The sequence below is a fragment of the Rhinoraja longicauda genome, chromosome 6 (assembly GCF_053455715.1).
Source record: "Rhinoraja longicauda isolate Sanriku21f chromosome 6, sRhiLon1.1, whole genome shotgun sequence".
NCBI classification, from domain to species: domain Eukaryota; kingdom Metazoa; phylum Chordata; class Chondrichthyes; order Rajiformes; family Arhynchobatidae; genus Rhinoraja; species Rhinoraja longicauda.
In genome coordinates, this window is record NC_135958.1 from 4,842,321 (window position 1) to 4,860,280 (window position 17,960).

General features: G+C 40.9%; 1 protein-coding gene across 1 annotated transcript in view; it reads left to right on the plus strand.

The window, feature by feature from the left end:
* Positions 1-5,559: 5,559 nt before the first annotated feature.
* The window catches only part of LOC144594191 (uncharacterized), a 52,051-nt gene continuing 39,650 nt past the window's right edge, over positions 5,560-17,960 (plus strand). The window contains exons 1-2 of the mRNA XM_078400378.1: positions 5,560-5,641; positions 8,641-8,701. Of these exons, the coding sequence (XP_078256504.1) occupies positions 8,661-8,701 (41 nt within the window). The 5' untranslated portion in view covers positions 5,560-5,641; positions 8,641-8,660. The remainder of the gene's footprint in view (positions 5,642-8,640; positions 8,702-17,960) is intronic.

A 17,960-nucleotide genomic window follows, 5' to 3' on the forward strand; every position in this document is an offset into this window, starting at 1 on the left:
AGCAGCAAAAGAGGGTGTTGCAGAACTCCTATTGGAGAGAGGAGGAGGACTACTTCAAAGTAGGCATACCTAGAGGAGATTTCACAGTAGAGCAGAGACACCTGCATTGTCAGGAATGTTGGCATTATGGTTGAAACTAAACCAAGGAACCATAAGAATCCTGACGTGCGCATGAAAGACCATGTGGAATACTTTACAGGAGGAGTAAGGCAGATATCCTTGACATTCAACCACTATGTATCTCTCAATCAACATCTCTACAATACACATTATCTGGTCCTTATCATTATCTCTGTTTGTGGGACAATGCTACGTACAAATTGGCTGTTGCTGATTAATTCCAACCAAAGGCAAGGTCTTGACACTAGTTTTATCAAGTGACCAAGAGTTGTTCAAGTGGGAATTTGCTGGGAAAGTAGATCTGTTAGGTTTCACAGCTACAGCACTGCAATATTGACTCCAGTGTTATGCTGGTAACTGTTGCAAAAATGGAGAACGTTGAAGGTTTAAAAAGGACCAATATTGTATGTCAAAATTTGGCTGTAATATTTGATTTGCTATACCCAATGAAGTCGGCATCAAAATTCACATCTGATTTAACAGAATTTACAACTTTTATACAAGACTGGGTTTGTATATCTATCTACCAGGATGAATGCTACACCTTTTCCCATTATCAGCTGAAAATTATAATTCTCATTACAGACTGTGATCATGGAAACTCACAGTACATGAAAACAAATATTACGCTCAAAACAGGTAAAAGTGTTAGGTGCATTACAGTCAAGTGACAACCATACACTGAGAAGATATTATAAGCTGCACATTATGACATATTTTATTGTTTGCTAATGTTATCCACATAACCATAATGCTTGTTGTGGTTACCTTATTACTTCCACACAAAAAAAATCTATTTTACCACATGGCACTTTTCAATCAATCTTTGTGAAATGCTTGGAGTCCAACTACATTATATTTATAGACACACATAACCCCTCTGAGAAAAGCAGAGACATTTGCTTCAAAATTTGATATCCCACTTAGATTTATAATGTGTTTTATTTTCTTTTGCTCTGATATACAGGTGGCCCGACAAGTTGACTATTTATTTGTGTGATAGATAACTTAATAAATGAAAACTCAATAAATGAACAACAGATATAGTGAAAAAAAACCTGAAGTCCTTAATGGAGTCACAGACAGTCCACAGTTCATAGTTTAAATAGTGTTGTGTGGTGTTCAAGAGCCTGATGGTTGTTGGGAAGAAGCCTTTCTTGAACTTGGAGGTCATGGGTCACACATTCATAAATTAGTCTACTTTCCTGTACTATCCATCATTATATACATCAACCTTCCTCGCACAGATCAATTAAATGAGTTCCAAACAACTTGGACAAAGTTTTTAGGTACGTGTGAAAATAATTGCTCCGCGTTAAAACCAACTTTCCATTGGAAAACTTGAAACAAGAAGACAACAGTGTCTCCCTCCAGCTGCTGCACAGTTGTGGAACAGCTGCTGACAACATCTGTCCATTCTGAGGTATTGCATGTGCTGATTCATTTTGACTTTTGATGGTTGAATATTTTGGTAACTTCAGTTAATGCTCCTTCTCTTTACACTCCAAGACGGCCATGACAGTCTAAAAAAGCCAGTGGATTGTTTCATAATCTCTGTATGGCATGTACCCGGTTCAGTTCTTGTGATCACTGAACACATTGTTGGAGATGGAGACGTAAGGCGATGGACTATATTGAAATATCTTTGAGTTTAGTTTATTGTCACGTGTACCGAGGTACAGTGAAAAGGTTATGTTGCGTGCCAACCAGTCAGCAGAAAGACAATACACGATTACAATAGAGCCATCCACAATGCATGTTCAAGGGAATATCGTGAATAATGTTTAGTGCAAGATAAAGCCAGTAAAGTCCGATCACAGATAGTCCGAGGGTCTCCAATGAGGTGGCGACCTCATGCTGGTGCTAATGTGGGTTACTAATATATTTGATAACATTATGCTACATTAATGTTATCCAACCCATTGATGCAGTGGTGTGAGGATGTAAAATAAGAAAAGGAAGAATGGACTGTCAAAATGTACACTTTAACCATCAGATGAATTCAACACAGGTCTAAACAGAGGCCACAATTACAAGATGTCTTCATTTAATATAATTAGATATTCTGCCAATATAAATGTTGATATTAGCAGGGGGTCATTTTATGATTAGCTCACTAATTTGGTGCAGGTCTTCATTTATTCTTGTTATTTTAACTTGCAAAAAAAAATAAAAAATCCCATTAATTGATTAAAGTGTCATCAGCTAACAATGGCTTGGAGTTGGTGCCCCGAGAGTAAAAAAACCTTTTATGTGTGAATTTGGATCATATCCAGACTGTACGTTTGTGCAAGACACAAATCAAAGGCTTGTTATTTAGGTTGAAAGACTTCTCTGGCGATCCTTCACGATGCCATCGAGTCACATCTAGAAAGAGGTCACCCAACTTCATATTATGAGGAAGAAGCATGTGTAGTTGTTTCTCTTCGAGTGTAAACAGTTCTTGAATTTAAAGCTCGTTAAGCGAATACACAGCAATTGTTTAGTTTCCGTAAGTACCACAGAGATTTCTATCAATTAAAATCTTCCGACAATATTTATCTGAAATATGCACTCGGCGAGTTCAATGATTCCCCTCTGCTGTCGAGCAGTAATCCAACTGCAATGCTTTGCATAAGAGCTAAAGTTAGCTACCAAATATTAAATGGAGAGAGCTGGCGTTGTTTGGTCTGTGCCCAATAATTCGAAGAATGGCAAAGATCATTTAAAAGAATAAATCGACCAAAGATGAAAAAAACAACCCGATTCAGCAGTTGATTCAGGAGAACCCGTTCTGTTCAGCTTTCTTGTGTGGTTTACGAATGGTATTAATTACTTGGAGAATTCCGAATTTAGACGAGAGTCTCTTTACAACGCGGAGCAAACCGGCTGATTCGCGGCATTTCACACTCTCAAGCTCAAAATGAGTGTTTACCGGTGGATATAAGCGAATAAACGAACCAGGTATCCCCTCTAGAAAACTCATAAAAGGGTAGAAGCGAAAGCAGATTAAAACCATATGAACTGGGATAAATCCCTGCCGATCAACGAATGTAATCTCCTTTGATTCCACCAGATATATTTCCCAACACGAACATATCCCGGTTTATTTAATTCTCTTTGTCTGCTTATAGCTCAAGCCCCCATCTCAGCGGGAAACCTCGCAAATCGATAGTTTTCAAAGTCTTTTGCCCTGCGAAATTAATCAGCGCATTGCATATTATTGCCTTTAGCCTTCCCTATGTTAACAACGTCCTTTTTACTCTCCAATATCATGCTCTGATATCACTCCGTGTTAATGATTGATTGAGATGTTTGTTCATATTCATCTATTTATAATCCGTTTTTGTTACTTTCAATTACGTTTCTTTGGCGTGGATTAAAGGCTTAATGCTACATCTTTCCGAAATCATCTTTGGAAGCATTATATTTATACAGGAAAATGACTATTGTCAAATTGTGCACGTTGCCAATGTGTGCATCATTGCTTTAGCGTATGACATGAACAGAGAAATTAACATGTCTACACATTTGTTTCCAAGTACACGAATGTTTCTTAATTTGCTTTGAACTGACTGGCAAGATGTTTTTAACAAATCTCAAATGTGCAAACATCTGGAATCTGACGAAATGCAACCTTTAACTGCGATTTTAAATGATCTGTGCATAGCAGGATAGAGGATACGCCGCTCAAAGTAAGCGATTCGGCCGATGCAACTCATACCAGCACTTTGCTCAACTTCACTCCTTTATCTATATCATATTAAAGATAGACACAAAATGCCGGAGTAACTCAGCGGGTCAGGCATCATCTCTGGAGAGAAGGAATTGGAGACGTTTCAGGTGGAGACGCTTCTTCAGACTATTTCCTTTTCCTGCTGCCCTTTAAATTAATTTGCATTATTGCCTTTAATCTGTATATTCCGCAAAATAGCATTTTCTTTCTTCTAATATAGGAAAATTCGTAACTGCCACTTTTTTTTCGGGCTCATAGATTCCTCCGCTCATCAGTTGTGCATCTGGGGCACTAAAAAGAGTACGATGTTTACAGAAGACAAATATGAAGCCATCGTTTTCTGCAGTCTCTACTGCGTCTGATTATTTTTTTTGTATACTTATACCACAGAAACATTTATCTGCATCCAAAGTATGCACAAATAAAATAGACACAAAATGCTGGAGTAACTCAGCGGGACAGGCAGCATCTCTGGAGAGAAGCTCTCTTGAAATACTTCAGCATTTTGTGTCTCTCTTCGGTGAAAACCAGCATCTGCAGTTGCATCCCACACATTTTGTGTCTATCTTCGGTGTAAACCAGAATCCGCAGTTCCTTCCTACACATTTTGTGTCTAGCTTCCGTGTAAACCAGCATCTGCAGTTGCTTCCTACAGTATGCACAAAGAAAATCCGATTTAAACCATTTTCGCAGGTAACATCATTCATTGCCTCTGCAATCCACACGTCTAGCTATTGCGGGTAGGGGGGGGGGGGGGAGGCATGATTGACAGGAGTGCCTGGGATGCGCGGGGCGGCCTGGGAAATGTAGTTGAGGGACTGCAACTCCCGGAAGGCCGCGCGCGGCGTGACGCGCCCTTCATATGTATGGCCGAGAGTGGGCGGGGCCGAATGCAAATCGGGCGCCATCCTCCCCTCACCCACCCCAACCCCGCCCACCGCCGCGGACACGCCCACCTGCTTCCGGTCCGGTTGCCAAGGCAGCGAGCGGGCGACCGGAAGCGGGCGGCGTTTCCCTGACGCCCAACCGCCTGGAGATGGCGGACAGCTCTCGGCTTCACTGCCGGCACCCGGGGCCCGGACCCTGGACTCCCCCTCACGCACAGCGGGCCGAGCAGGTAGGCCTGCACCGGACCCCCCCTCACGGACAGGCCTGCACCAGACCCCCCCTCACACACAGGCCGAGCACCGGACCCCCTCATCCACGGGCCGAGCACCGGACCCCCTCATCCACGGGCCTGCACCGGACCCCACGGGCCTGCACCGGACCCCCCTCACGGACAGGCCTGCACCAGACCCCCCCTCACACACAGGCCGAGCACCGGACCCCCTCATCCACGGGCCGAGCACCGGACCCCACAGGCCTGCACCGGACCCCCCAGGCCTGCACCGGACCCCCTCATCCACAGGCCGAGCACCGGACCCCCCCTCACACACAGGCCGAGCACCGGACCCCCTCATCCACGGGCCGAGCACCGGACCCCCTCATCCACGGGCCTGCACCGGACCCCACAGGCCTGCACCGGACCCCCCAGGCCTGCACCGGACCCCCTCATCCACAGGCCGAGCACCGGACCCCCTCATCCACGGGCCTGCACCGGACCCCCCAGGCCTGCACCGGACCCCCTCATCCACAGGCCGAGCACCGGACCCCCTCATCCACGGGCCTGCACCGGACCCCACAGGCCTGCACCGGACCCCACAGGCCGAGCACCGGACCCCCCCCCCCCCCCTCACACACAGCCACAGGCCGAGCAGCCAGCCAGCCAGGCCTGCACCGGACCCCCTCGCCCCGCCTCGGCCCCGGGTAAGTCCCGCTTCTCGCCCTCCCGGCTCACTCTGGCTGACCTTATCTCCGTGCGCTCTTTATTCCAAACGCGCTCTCGCATCCACGCACAGTCAGCGCGCTTCACGCTCACCAACATTTATTTCTATCTACCATCAATAAATATTCTGCAGTTGTGGAAAAAATGTAATACACGCTTATAGATGATACACAGGTTTCAGAATTATATGTCTGTACAACTCGTTATCCCACAGCTAACAATGGACCGTTTCCTTCATCGTCGCTACTTTTTGTGCACATCTTTCATTCGTTTGTTCTATATCTCTCTACATCACCGTCTCTACCTCTCGTTTCCCTCTCCCCCTGACTCTGTCTGAAGAAGGGTCTCGACCCGAAATATCACCCATTCCTTCTCTCCAGGGATGCTGCCAGTCCCGCTAAGTTACTCCAGCATTTTGTGTCCATCTTCAGGATTTTATATATTGAGTCCATTACACCAGTATTTATGCAGAGAGTCAAATGTACCCAGGCGACGCTCGAAACAAACCCGAGTGTTTCGGGTTTAGCCGCACAAGAAGCTGCAAATGCTGGAATCTCCAGTGAATTATTCATTGCGTCGTGGCAGAGGTGTACGAAATACGAAAGAGGTGTACGAAATACTGTGTGCTATTTATTTCGAGGTGGCTGCATTGATTGCTCTCACCTTTTAAGGTTGTCAACATTGTTTTGATTTGTTCTTTTCATTCATTTGTTCTGTTTACCTTTTCGTGCCTCTTGTTTCCCTCTCCCCTGACTCTCAGTCTGAAGAAGGGTCTCGACCCGAAACCCCACCTATTCCTTTTCACCGGTGATGCTCCTTGACCCGCTTAGTTACTTCAGCAATTTGTGCGTCTGTCACCAGTGTTTTGCTGGGTTGGCGTTTGCAGAATGTGCGCCTTGGTGAAAATAGATTTCTCTCCAGCAAAACCGGCGAGGGCGAACTGTTCTATTCAGGTTCGAGAGCAGGTGTGTAGCTTTACATTTCACCCTCTGGTTGTGGATAAAATGCGTCGGTGAGTCCTAGTTAACGCCAAAGCAGATTTTACCAGGCACGCAGCCGTCAACGGGAACTTACCCCTTCATTTGAAATTCCTGACCTGAAACTGATTGCAACCCGCAGGTTTGCTTTGATGAAATTGGCACTCGCCCGCACCTTTTTGTTAACAGCCAAATAAACAGACGGTGCCTTGATAGTTATTTTTTTTAAACCACCAAATAACATAATTTGTGTATCTTTTGAGAAACAAAGCAATTATTAAAATCCACTATTCAGAATAATTAAGAACGTGTAAGTATATCTTCTAAACAAAACGTTGCCTTTTCTAAAATCACAATTTAATGTAAATATGGGTACAATTGACCCAACATAAATATCGGTATAATGGACTCTATGTAAAGTGAATATAATTATTCTGAAACCTGTATATCATTTATATAAGTATGTATTATATTCAACGTAAAATATATTGTATACTTCCAAAATATTTCTTGATAGAAATAAATATTCATAGGATTTGATGCACAAACATAAATACTGCTTGGTGTATTTTCCTGGTTTTTATTTAATTATTGTGGGAGTTAAATGCATAATCCCAAATATGGTGGAATGTTGATGTTTCTAATGTGGTGTTTATGTGAATCAGATTTTACTTTGTAAAGCCTCTTTTATACATGCTTGGTCGAAGCATTTATTTGGTTTTCAGCCTTGATAATAAATATGGATTGCTATTTGTCATTGTTTCTAAAAATGTTTAATAGACTGCATATATTGAGTTATTAAATTCTAACTGCCCCAAATGTATTTTACCACCATTGTATATATTGCATTGATTATGAAAGTCAATCAGTAATTTAGATGTTTATTGTCAGTATGCTTATCATGTAGAGTCTAGCCATCAGTATTGGCTTTGCATGAAGAAATGAGACAATTAAAACTGACATTAATAAATCTAGTATTTTTGTGGCACATCTTTGCCGATAGAGATCATTTCCATATGTAATATTTGTCTTGCCACAGGTATGGAACTACTGTGCAAAATTAATGTTACTTCTGGATATTTGTAAAATGGCTGTCTGTATAATACAACATCGATTATTAATTCCCGTTGAGATGTGATCAATTCCTGATCATTCTGAGCTTTGTTCCTGGATACAAGGTAGTTTTATAAATTAGCAATGAACTGCTGTAACTAAGCTACCTCATTTAAAAAAATTCAATCATTTTGACAGTGTGTTTTACTTTCCACTGGTTACAAGCAATCACCATTAAAATCAAAATAAACGTCTACTTATGATATTTTGTTAAAACTTCAAATATAAGACAAGCAAACATTACAAATGCATTTGTAAACACGTATTCTAATTCTAATTTGAAGTAGCAACAATATGATGGACCTCGGGGATCATGATGTACTCTCTCATAGCATGTAGCAATATGCCAGTAAAATGATTTGAAATTATCCCAACAGGAACACAAAGATCAGAGTGACTCCTCACAACTATTTTTACTCGTGTTTACTTTCCATAGGTGAATACAAAAATGTACACCTGAGAACTCTATTACAAAAATATGCAGTGATCGTGTATCTCTGTGGTGGTAGAAGTAGCTATTAACCTATCACAGGTGGTAGAATTCTTGAGTCAGAAAAAGAATGGCTGCAAGTTAAAGTGCCAGTTAATGCTGTCAATCCTGTTTGCCTGCCGCTGCATGAGTGTTATCCATGCTCAGTAGCAGCTGCAATACTGCACGCTAAGAGGGGATGCTCCATCTTGGGACTGCAAACTGTAAGTCAACATGGTCTAAGACCTTGAACAATCTACCCGGGATCAGGAATTTACAAGGTAATGTCTTGAGGGGCAACATGAATAAAATATTTAAATTATTTTGAAACATAATTTGTTTGAAGCAAATGACTAGTATTGTGTCAAATATACTAAGCATGGAATGGAGAAGCTTTTTCTGAACATTTGTATCCTTTCAGGTAGAAACAGAGCACTTCAGATGTGTACTTGCAGATTTTGGATCTGTCATTTGAAGAGGAGGTAAGGCAGGGCTATTGAAAGTAACTCTGCTCAAGCAAATGAGTTGTGTATTTGATTGAATGTATCGACATTAAGAATGTATGAAGAGTTTTTGCACAGTTTTTGTTTTGTGTATGTTTTTAAAATTTTGAATACATTTTGAAATAAAAATATTGATTATCAAAATCTCCAAGTATTATTATAAAAATATATATTCTATTAAAGAAAACCAAGATAATTTATTTTGACTTTTTTCATGGCTTTAATAACATTGAACTGCAGCTTTTCTTAAAATTCAATTTCTGTCATGGTTTTCTGCAATTGGTAGGTTGTCCTGTTATAACAGGCAAACCATAGCCTGTAAGATCAACCACTATTGAATGGTGGAGTAGACTTGATGGGGAAAATGGTCTAATTCTGCTCCTATAACTTATGAACATGAACAATGAGAATGTAAGTTTTTTTGTAATGTGTTTGAGCAGCAGTCTATCCGAGTGATATCAAACAAAATTTGCCATTGAACTTTGTTAGATATTAGGAAAGATATGTACATGGTGTCATCTAAAGCCCTGATGAGGTTATTCTTGTTTTGCTCACATGTTGCGGTTGTGGAAAGTAGTTAGGAATTAGAAAAGGCCAAACAAACTAATTGCTCCATTATTCTTGTTCATATAGCGAAGCACAAATTCACTTTGAATAATTGTGTTTTGATGCTTTTCAAACCTGGCATTTATTATTAAAATTATTCTTCAATTTTTGAGCAAACAAATGTTTACATTTCTGGTTTCAAGTTACTTTCCATTTAATTGACAGTTTTCCTTATTAAAAATAGGAGAGGGCTGCTCAGGAAGGGACAGACGATTGCAAAAATGAGGAAGTGAAGCAAATGAAAGGTGAAAAGTGAAGGGGGTCAGAAGGAGAGGATGAGAATGAGGAGGAGAAGGATATCTGAGAGGGAGAAGATAGCGTGGGAGAGCAAGGTTGATCTGGAAAGGAGAGCTTGGCAAGTGAGAGTCAAAAGGTTCAGAGCTGGGATTGTAGGAAGGAATGGAGGGGTGGTAAGGGAGGATGGGTAGGTAGCAGCTGGGAGGCTGCAGTTCAATGATAGTAAGGAAAGGGATGTCATGGTAAGTGTGGTGAGGAGGGAATCTGAAAGGGGAGAGTAAGTGGTTGGAGAGAAGGAAGGGGTGGCAAGGGAAGGCAGAAGTGGGAGGATCAGGTAAGGCGGTGGTAAGGAAGAAGAATGGTAGGTGAGGGGATGAGGAATTGGTAAATAGTGAAGAGGTTCTGAAGCAGGGAGAGGTGGGTCAAGGGAGGCAGGAGTCCTGGGGGAATGCAAAGGGTGAAACATGGTTCTGGTGGAGATGGGAGTCTGAGGGAATGGTTGGCCAAACAGGTCTGAGTAGCAGCAGTGGGATGAAGGGAGAGGCTTAAGGAAGGGTTGGAAGGTAGAGGCATGGAACTTTTGTTTTTACAGTGGGGTCTCTTGAGTGGTTATTTCTGCTGAGAGAGGGAAGTGTCCTAGTGAAGAGGTTTGAGAGGATCTAATGGAGAGGCATGGGTGTGGGAGAGGGGATGAAATAGAAGGGGGTCTAAGGGAGTTGCCAGGAGAGTAGAAGTGAGGGATGATAAAGGCCAGTGAGTGGTTGGTGAGGTGCACGGTGACTGAAGGTGCTTAGTGGCGCAGCACTAGGGTTGCTGCCTGACAGCGCCAGTGACCCAGGTTCAATCCTGACTATGGGTGCTGTCTGCACAGAGTCTCTACGTTCTCCCTGTGACCGCGTGGGCTTCCTCCGAGAACTCCAGTTTCCTCCCATTCCAAGGATAGTGCTAGTGTACAGGATGATCGCTGGACAGTGCGGATTTGGTGGGCCGTAGGGCCTGTTTCCACGCTGTATCTCTAAAGTCCAAAGTCATGGCTGTGGGGCTGGTGAGAGGAAGGGTGCCATGAAGAAGAGTGTTCATGGAAAGGGGTTGGAGTCTGGGTTGGTGGTAGGAGAGAAGCATATGAGGGAGAATTGGTGGGGAGAGGGTCCGGGATGTATTGGTGCTATGGGGTTACAGAAGGAAATGACTGTGTGAAAGAGGGAGGAAGAGTGTGGTGAAAGGGAGGGAAGGGTTCTGAGTGAGTAGTTGATGAGAGAATGGGAGGGGTGGAATAGTGGGTTCTGGTACATGGGTGTGGGAGAGAGGGATGATGAGGTGGGATTGAGATATGGGGGCTCTGAGGGAAAGTTTGGTGGTTGAGAGCAGAAAGAAGAAAAGATGGAGGATCGAATGAAGGGAGAGGCAAGGTGGAACAATGGATTGTGATGGTGAGAGGGGAGTGTGAAGGAGGGATATAGAGCTGCAAGGGAGAGGTGGAAGGGCCGTGTCTTAAGAGTTAAGGAGAGGCATATTGAGACGTTGTGTTGTGGTCTTTGAAGGAGTGAGGAAAAAGAGAGAAGTTGGAGAGATACGGTGCCTGAGGAACAGGATGTCAAGGGATTACAAGGGCGAGGGTCTTCAATGGGGAGGACAGTGGACTCAGAGGAGCTGGCCAGTGGTAGAGAGGTGGGCTTTGTAGGAGAGAGGTGTTGGGGGGGAAGGGGAAATGGGAAATGAATGAGAAAGTGGGGGACTCTGAAGGATGTGGTGGTGTTTGGGGAGATGGAGGTCGCAGGGATCACTGGGTGAGGCGCTGACGAGGAGATGAGATCATGAAGGATGGGAGAGGAGGTTCTGAAGGAGATTATGAAGCTCTGATGGAGGGGCGGGGAGGGGGTGGTTCTGTGAGGGAGAGGGAGGTTGGATTCTCACGGAGAGAATGGTCTAGGTCATAAGGAGAAGGTAGTTAGTGCTTTGGCTCCGGGATCGGAAGGAAAAAAGGCCAGCTCCAAGAAAGTATGGTTGAAGGGAGTGGTTGGTCACGGGAAGAGTTGAGGGATTAGAATTAAGCTTCTGGGGGAGGAGTAGGAGGATGAACGGGGGTCTTGGAAGAATGGGGGTTCGGGGAGGGAAGTGGGGGTTGTTGATGGGAGAGTGCGGTGAATGAAAGGCAGTTCTTGGCAATAAGGAGGGAGGTAGGTCTGAGGGAAGGTGTGACGATCGGTAGGCTCTTGACCTGCCTCTGAGGAGGGGTATTGGAGGAGTTCGTAGTGGGGCTACAGGAAGATTTGGTGAGGAGCATGAGGGTATGGTATGGAGTCTGTTTGTTAAGGGTGACAATAAGAAGCCAGAATGCCATTGGGTCGGTCTGAGGCAAAAGTATGGTTTGGGGGGAGTCGTGATGATTCCATGGATTTTGGTGGAAATCAAAGGATGTGATTCTAAATAGATAGCCTAAGAGCGTGTGTGCGAGAACGTGTGTACGAGACTGTGTGTGCGAGAGTTCGTTGTATCCAGGTTCAAGTGGTAGAGTGTCATGTTGGACACCCTTGTTAATGGACCAAGATCACATTTCATCAGCTCTTGTGCTATGATTATCCCCAGGTAAGAAGAGCAGTGCATGGATGTCATCCTTCATTACAGAACATTTCAAAGTAATATTCAGGATTCAGTTTTTCTCCTTTTTTACCCACTGAGGCTTCTCTTTCCATCGCCTATCTTGACTGCGGTTGGAGGAGAAAGGAACCTGCCAAAGAAAATTGTTTGATGTTTACCAGGTGTCACTGCAGTGTACCTCAGAGATTTTATTGCTGGACTTTGCTGATGGGAGTGCCAGGAACAAGTTCATTTGAAATATACAAAGCTGCAGAACCGTAGAGACCATTAAAATACTTCATTTTTGTGTGTTTATTTGTTGTTGCTTTTTGTATCACATTTTTGTATTTATTCTTACATGCACATCAAGTAGCAACATTGGTTTGATAGCAAGGAGGTAGTTAAATTGTACGTCATTACTGGGTTTGTCTACAGTTGGACATTTGATGCACCCTATGTGTGGATCTCATCTATGTAATTATTTTGTACATTTAATTGTTTGAATAGAGGTATCATGGTTTAAATTTTGGACAAAACATATCTCAAACAGATATATTGTACAATTTGGACATTGCACATTCTTTATTCAGAGTACATTTAATTTGTAAAACTTTTTTGCAACATTGTAACATTAACTTGAATATTTGGAACCTGAAAGGCTACGGGTTTATCTTTCATTAACCAAATACTACGTCCTTTTTAATGATGGTATTTAATAATAAAAGTAAAGATGTTCTTATTAACCTTTTAAGGTCATGAAATAACCATCTTGTATACAGAAGTAAAAACATAATCATATCCTGGTGCTAAATGGATTTATTTATTTATTTGAGTATGATTTATAGTAATCCTTTCTGGTTTTGCTTACCGAGTGTTCATGCTTATCTTAATTGAGTGCATTAGTGATTATCTCTTAGTGTAAATTATAAGTTAAGGAATGGTAGACGCAAAATGTTGTAGTAACTCAGCGGGACAGGCAGCATCTCTGGAAATAAGGAATGGGTGACGTTTCGGGTCGTGACCCTTCTTCAGACTGAAGAAGGGTCTTGACCCAAAACATCACCCATTCCTTCCCTCCTGAGATGCTGCCCGTCCCGCTGAGTTACTCCAGTATTTTGTTTCTACCTTCGATGTAAACCAGCATCTGCAGTTCTTTCCTACAAAATAAAGTTAAGGAATGTTGGGAAATTACTTTTAGCTGCATTTTAAAATATGCATTATGCCAAGTAATTTGGGAATTATTTTCAAATCTTTGAATTTTACTTGGATGGGTCAAAAATGCCTACCTACTAACTTGGAACATTTGCCGTGATTTTTCACAACATCTGCCTCTCTATCAAAATTTCACGAGGAAAATGGATGCAAGAATAAATATGTTTTCTCTATTAAAACTCCTCATCTATCTAGTCAGTAATTGTGAAATTCATCTTATGCTCTTTCATCAGTTTTAGTGGATCAAGTGCCTTTATGGTGTAGTCTATTATGGATTTTTACTTTTAAACGTTTTGCTGTTTAGCCATTCTAGAGCTTTAACTGGACAGGCTATAATATAAGTTTTGTAGCTATTTTTAAGTCAATGTCCACAAATAATGGCTTCAGTGTTTATACATTTTTGGTGCATTTTATTTCCTTCAATTATGCTTTATCATTACCAGGTTTTGGTTGCTTTTTAATTTTTTACATTTTTGTTCTCTAAACGCTTGAATCCATTATAACAATTTAAAATAATTTGAACAAATGTCTAACAAAATAAATTACATTTGAAAAGCTTTTTTTAGATATAGATTTGCACTCAGCATTATTTTCTTTCCATGAGCCACCCTTCCTGCAATATTTTTTTCCCATATGTAATTTTATATAATAGCATGCTTGAGTTATTTGGGATGATGAATAATATGCGCAAAACCACTTAATTACTGCATGAAAAATAACTATATTTGACACTTGACTCATGCTTAAACTCTGCAAATAACCCTGGCATTCAGTTATTAACTCTGACTAATAGAAGGAAAGCTCCCCCCCCCCCCCCCCCCCCCCCCCCCCCCCCCCCCGACTTTGGTATTGAGGAATGCAACACCTTTTTGAGTGACTGTGCCCATTTTATGCATACTCGGTAATGGATTGTAAACCAATGCAAGGGCTGTGCATGTGCCATTGAGGCAGCTTGCTTTAAAATGAAACAATACTAAAAAGCATCAACATCATCACTGTTGTTACTGTCTGCTCTGCTTCAATTACGTTTGGTTATAAAAGTGATTTTCTTTACTCCAACAACTGGTTTACAGACTTTACAAAATATATGGGTGTGCCATTGAGGCAAACTAGTCAGTATTCTTCTAAGTTGTCATATAACATCCATTACAAAATTGTGTTTATGAACAATAAACTCCTGTTTAGTTTTGAGATACTGCATGAAAACAGGCTCTTGGGCCCCAGAGTCCAAGCTGGCCATTGGTCACCCGAATGCACGCATTCTATGTTATCACACTTTCTTATCCACTGCCTGCACGTTATGGGTAATTTACGGAGGGCAATTAACCTACAAACCTGAACGCCTTTGGGAGGAAACCGGAGCACCTGGAGGAAACCCACGTGGTCACAGGGAGAAAGTGCAAACTCCACACAGAAGGCACCCGAGGGCAGGATTGAGTTTGTGGGGTTGTGAGGCAACCATACTACCGGCTGTGCCTCTGTACTGCCTGCACTAGTATTATCAAGTTTGATAACATTTTAAAGAAAATAACTCGTAGCCAATACAAATTTAAAAAAAATATCTGCAGGTTTTGGAAATGTGAAATAAAAACAAAAAAATACTGGAAACACTCAGTAGGTCAGACAGTATCTATGGAAAAAGAAAAATTAACATTTCGGGTCAAAGACCCTGCATCAGGCAATTGAGGTTGACCATAATTGAAAAAGTAATTTGTACATGGCAGTCAGGGTGTCAATTAATTATATACAATATATAAGAGACATAAAATTCATGCATCTGGAATAATTTATCTATGAGCTTTATGATTTTAAGTACATTTTTCGATGACATTGACTGATGTGATGGATTCAGATTTATATTGCGTTAAGTGGAGGAAAAGTAGCTATTGGAAAAGTGTCATTATGATGTGTTAACTACTAGCAAACCTGGTGAATTACATGGTTATGTAGTTCATTGTAAAATTCATAGAAGTACAGGAAATTGTCAAAGATTTGCAGAAATTGTTTTGCCTAAGGGTCATTGTGTATGATCTGCAGACCTTTTCATTTTGAGAATTTAAAATACCTCATCCGATCCGAGTTGTTTATTCATAAATATTTACAACATAATTGCATCTCCAAGTTATTCTTTTGGCTTTGCATTTATTAATGGATGCTCAAAATGTGGAATAGAGCCTGTTTTAGTTTAAATTCTGACACCACCTATGGCCTGACCTATCCCCAAGTCAGTAGTAGTTCAGAATAAGTATAACTTCAGAGTAAGCCTCTCTTTAGAAATGTTTATCTTTTATTATCCTTTCTTCCTGGATTAAAATACCATTTCTGATATCTGCGTCCTTCATCATTGATCGACTGCACGAGATTGTAATTTAACAGAAGTCTCCACCTTTGTCTCATATCACCAGAAAATTGCCAGAACACCTAAACTGGTTTTATCCAAGTGCATTGGAAAGGCATGCAGTTGCCTCTTACATTTGATCCTGAATGCTTCAGAAAAAAATAATATATATTTACCTATTAAACATAGATCTTGGATTTTCCTTCTGTTCAAATAAAGTTGCACCTGAACGTGGCCTATGGACGACAGAAAAATAATAAATGATTCTGAACACTACAGGGGAAAGGAATATGTATTTACCTATTGAACTCTGATCTTTGATTTTTTTTTGTTCAAACATATTTCCACCTAAATGGATGTGGAAAAAGTACAGTTTCGCTAGTTATCTTGTTGGCATTTTGCTCATTGAAATTCCCAAGCTTACATTTAATAGGGGTTGTCTTCCATAAGACTGCCTGTACTGCCATTTCCTTTCTGGTAGCGACCTCACTGCTCAATCTCAACCTAATGAACTCTCCTGGGTACTACCTCACCAATTGTAATGGTTCTCAAAATAAATACAACTTACAACTTAATAATAATAGATGTTCATTATTAATATGTCTGCTTGGGAAATGGATCGATTCTATCATTTGTAAAATGACATTTTGTTCAGCTGTATGAAGCAAAATATAACCTAGTCAGACGTGAATGTGATCTTTATTTTCACTTCCAATGACGAATGCAACTTGATTGATGTTGCTAAAAAATACTTGGTCAACATCTTTAGTGGCAGTAACAATATTGAGCAGTTCGCTGTAATTTCATTTGTCTTTCCTACCCCTCATTTTTTTCTTCTCTCATCCTTCCAAATCCACACACAGATCTTTATTGTAAATGTACCAGTTCTGTATTTTGTCACAATTATGATCTGGAAGATGATTTGTGCTAAGTGTTTAAAATAGAATGACAATTTTTATTTGAAAAATATCACGTCGATCTTGTTTCGGATTAAATAATGAACATTTGCAAACACCTAATTAGGACTGAATAATTATTGGTTCTTGGAGCTATTCTGTGTCCGTCTTTGCCAGTTAAAATAAATTCACTTTTGATTTTGGGTGGTGAAAAAAACCCAGAAACTAAAGAGAGAGGAAATAAAATCCCATATGTACATATAAAATAAACAAACCTGCTGAGAAACCCTTGAATTTCTGTTAGAGGAGAGGCTGTGCTCTGTGCAGTATCTATCATAATATTCTGTACCATACTGTTCATGCAACCTTTAGTCCTTTAAGTAGCTGGATAATAGTCACCCGTCCAATACATTTGCCCCAAGGCAATAGATAGAGACTTTTTCATCATTTTTCTCCTTTGGGTATTGAAACCTGGTGACTCTTGAGGAGAAAGACAATCGTCTGTGTTCCTTTCACAGTGCACTGAATTATTATCCAGTATATAGTTACATGCAACCGAGTATAGAGTCGTAATGTGAATTTATTTATATATTAAATTTGTACCAGGTTAAATTATGCAACTTAAGATATTTTTATTTTGTGAAGAATAGAACTCGGAATAGTTGTATTCACAGCACCCAGGAAAAACATTTAAGTAGAAATCTTACTTTTATACAACGTATAGATATCAAAGACTTTAAATTCCTGCAGGAGCTAATTTGCAGTGAAATTGTGCATGTGAGGCATACATAATTGATTAGTAGGAAGAAAACTGGAATGTAATATTGACAGACAGTTGGCCTCGCTTATATTGCTAACTAATGCAGAAACCATTTAAATTAAATGTTTGTTTATATAACAGTGATGGTTTATCTCCTAGTCATAGTTTTCCCATTCCACACTGTGAGCGGCAGTGGCAGTGACTGTTAAGTGTTTAAAAGATGACACCATTATGTGAAGTGATTTTGAAATGAGAGATTTCACTGGAAGATTGCATCTGCTTCTCTCCCTCCTTATATCACACTCCTTGGCTGTGCAGATTATGATTGATTTGTTTGTGACAGATTGCAGGAAACAGTCATTGATTTTTCAATATTTTACCAAAAAATTATTTACAGTTGTAATCATGGGGAGGTATTTCCATGGGCTGTCAGCCCTTGAAAGACTGGGATAATATTCCCTGCTCCCTGACAAGACAAATTACCTGTAATGAGTGCAATAGCTGAAGGGTATACTTTTATTTTAAAATATGTCAATAACCCCAGTGACTAAACGAATATTGATTCAGCATAATGAAGCCTGAGTAATGCGAAAATGAGCTCTTCAAGAAACC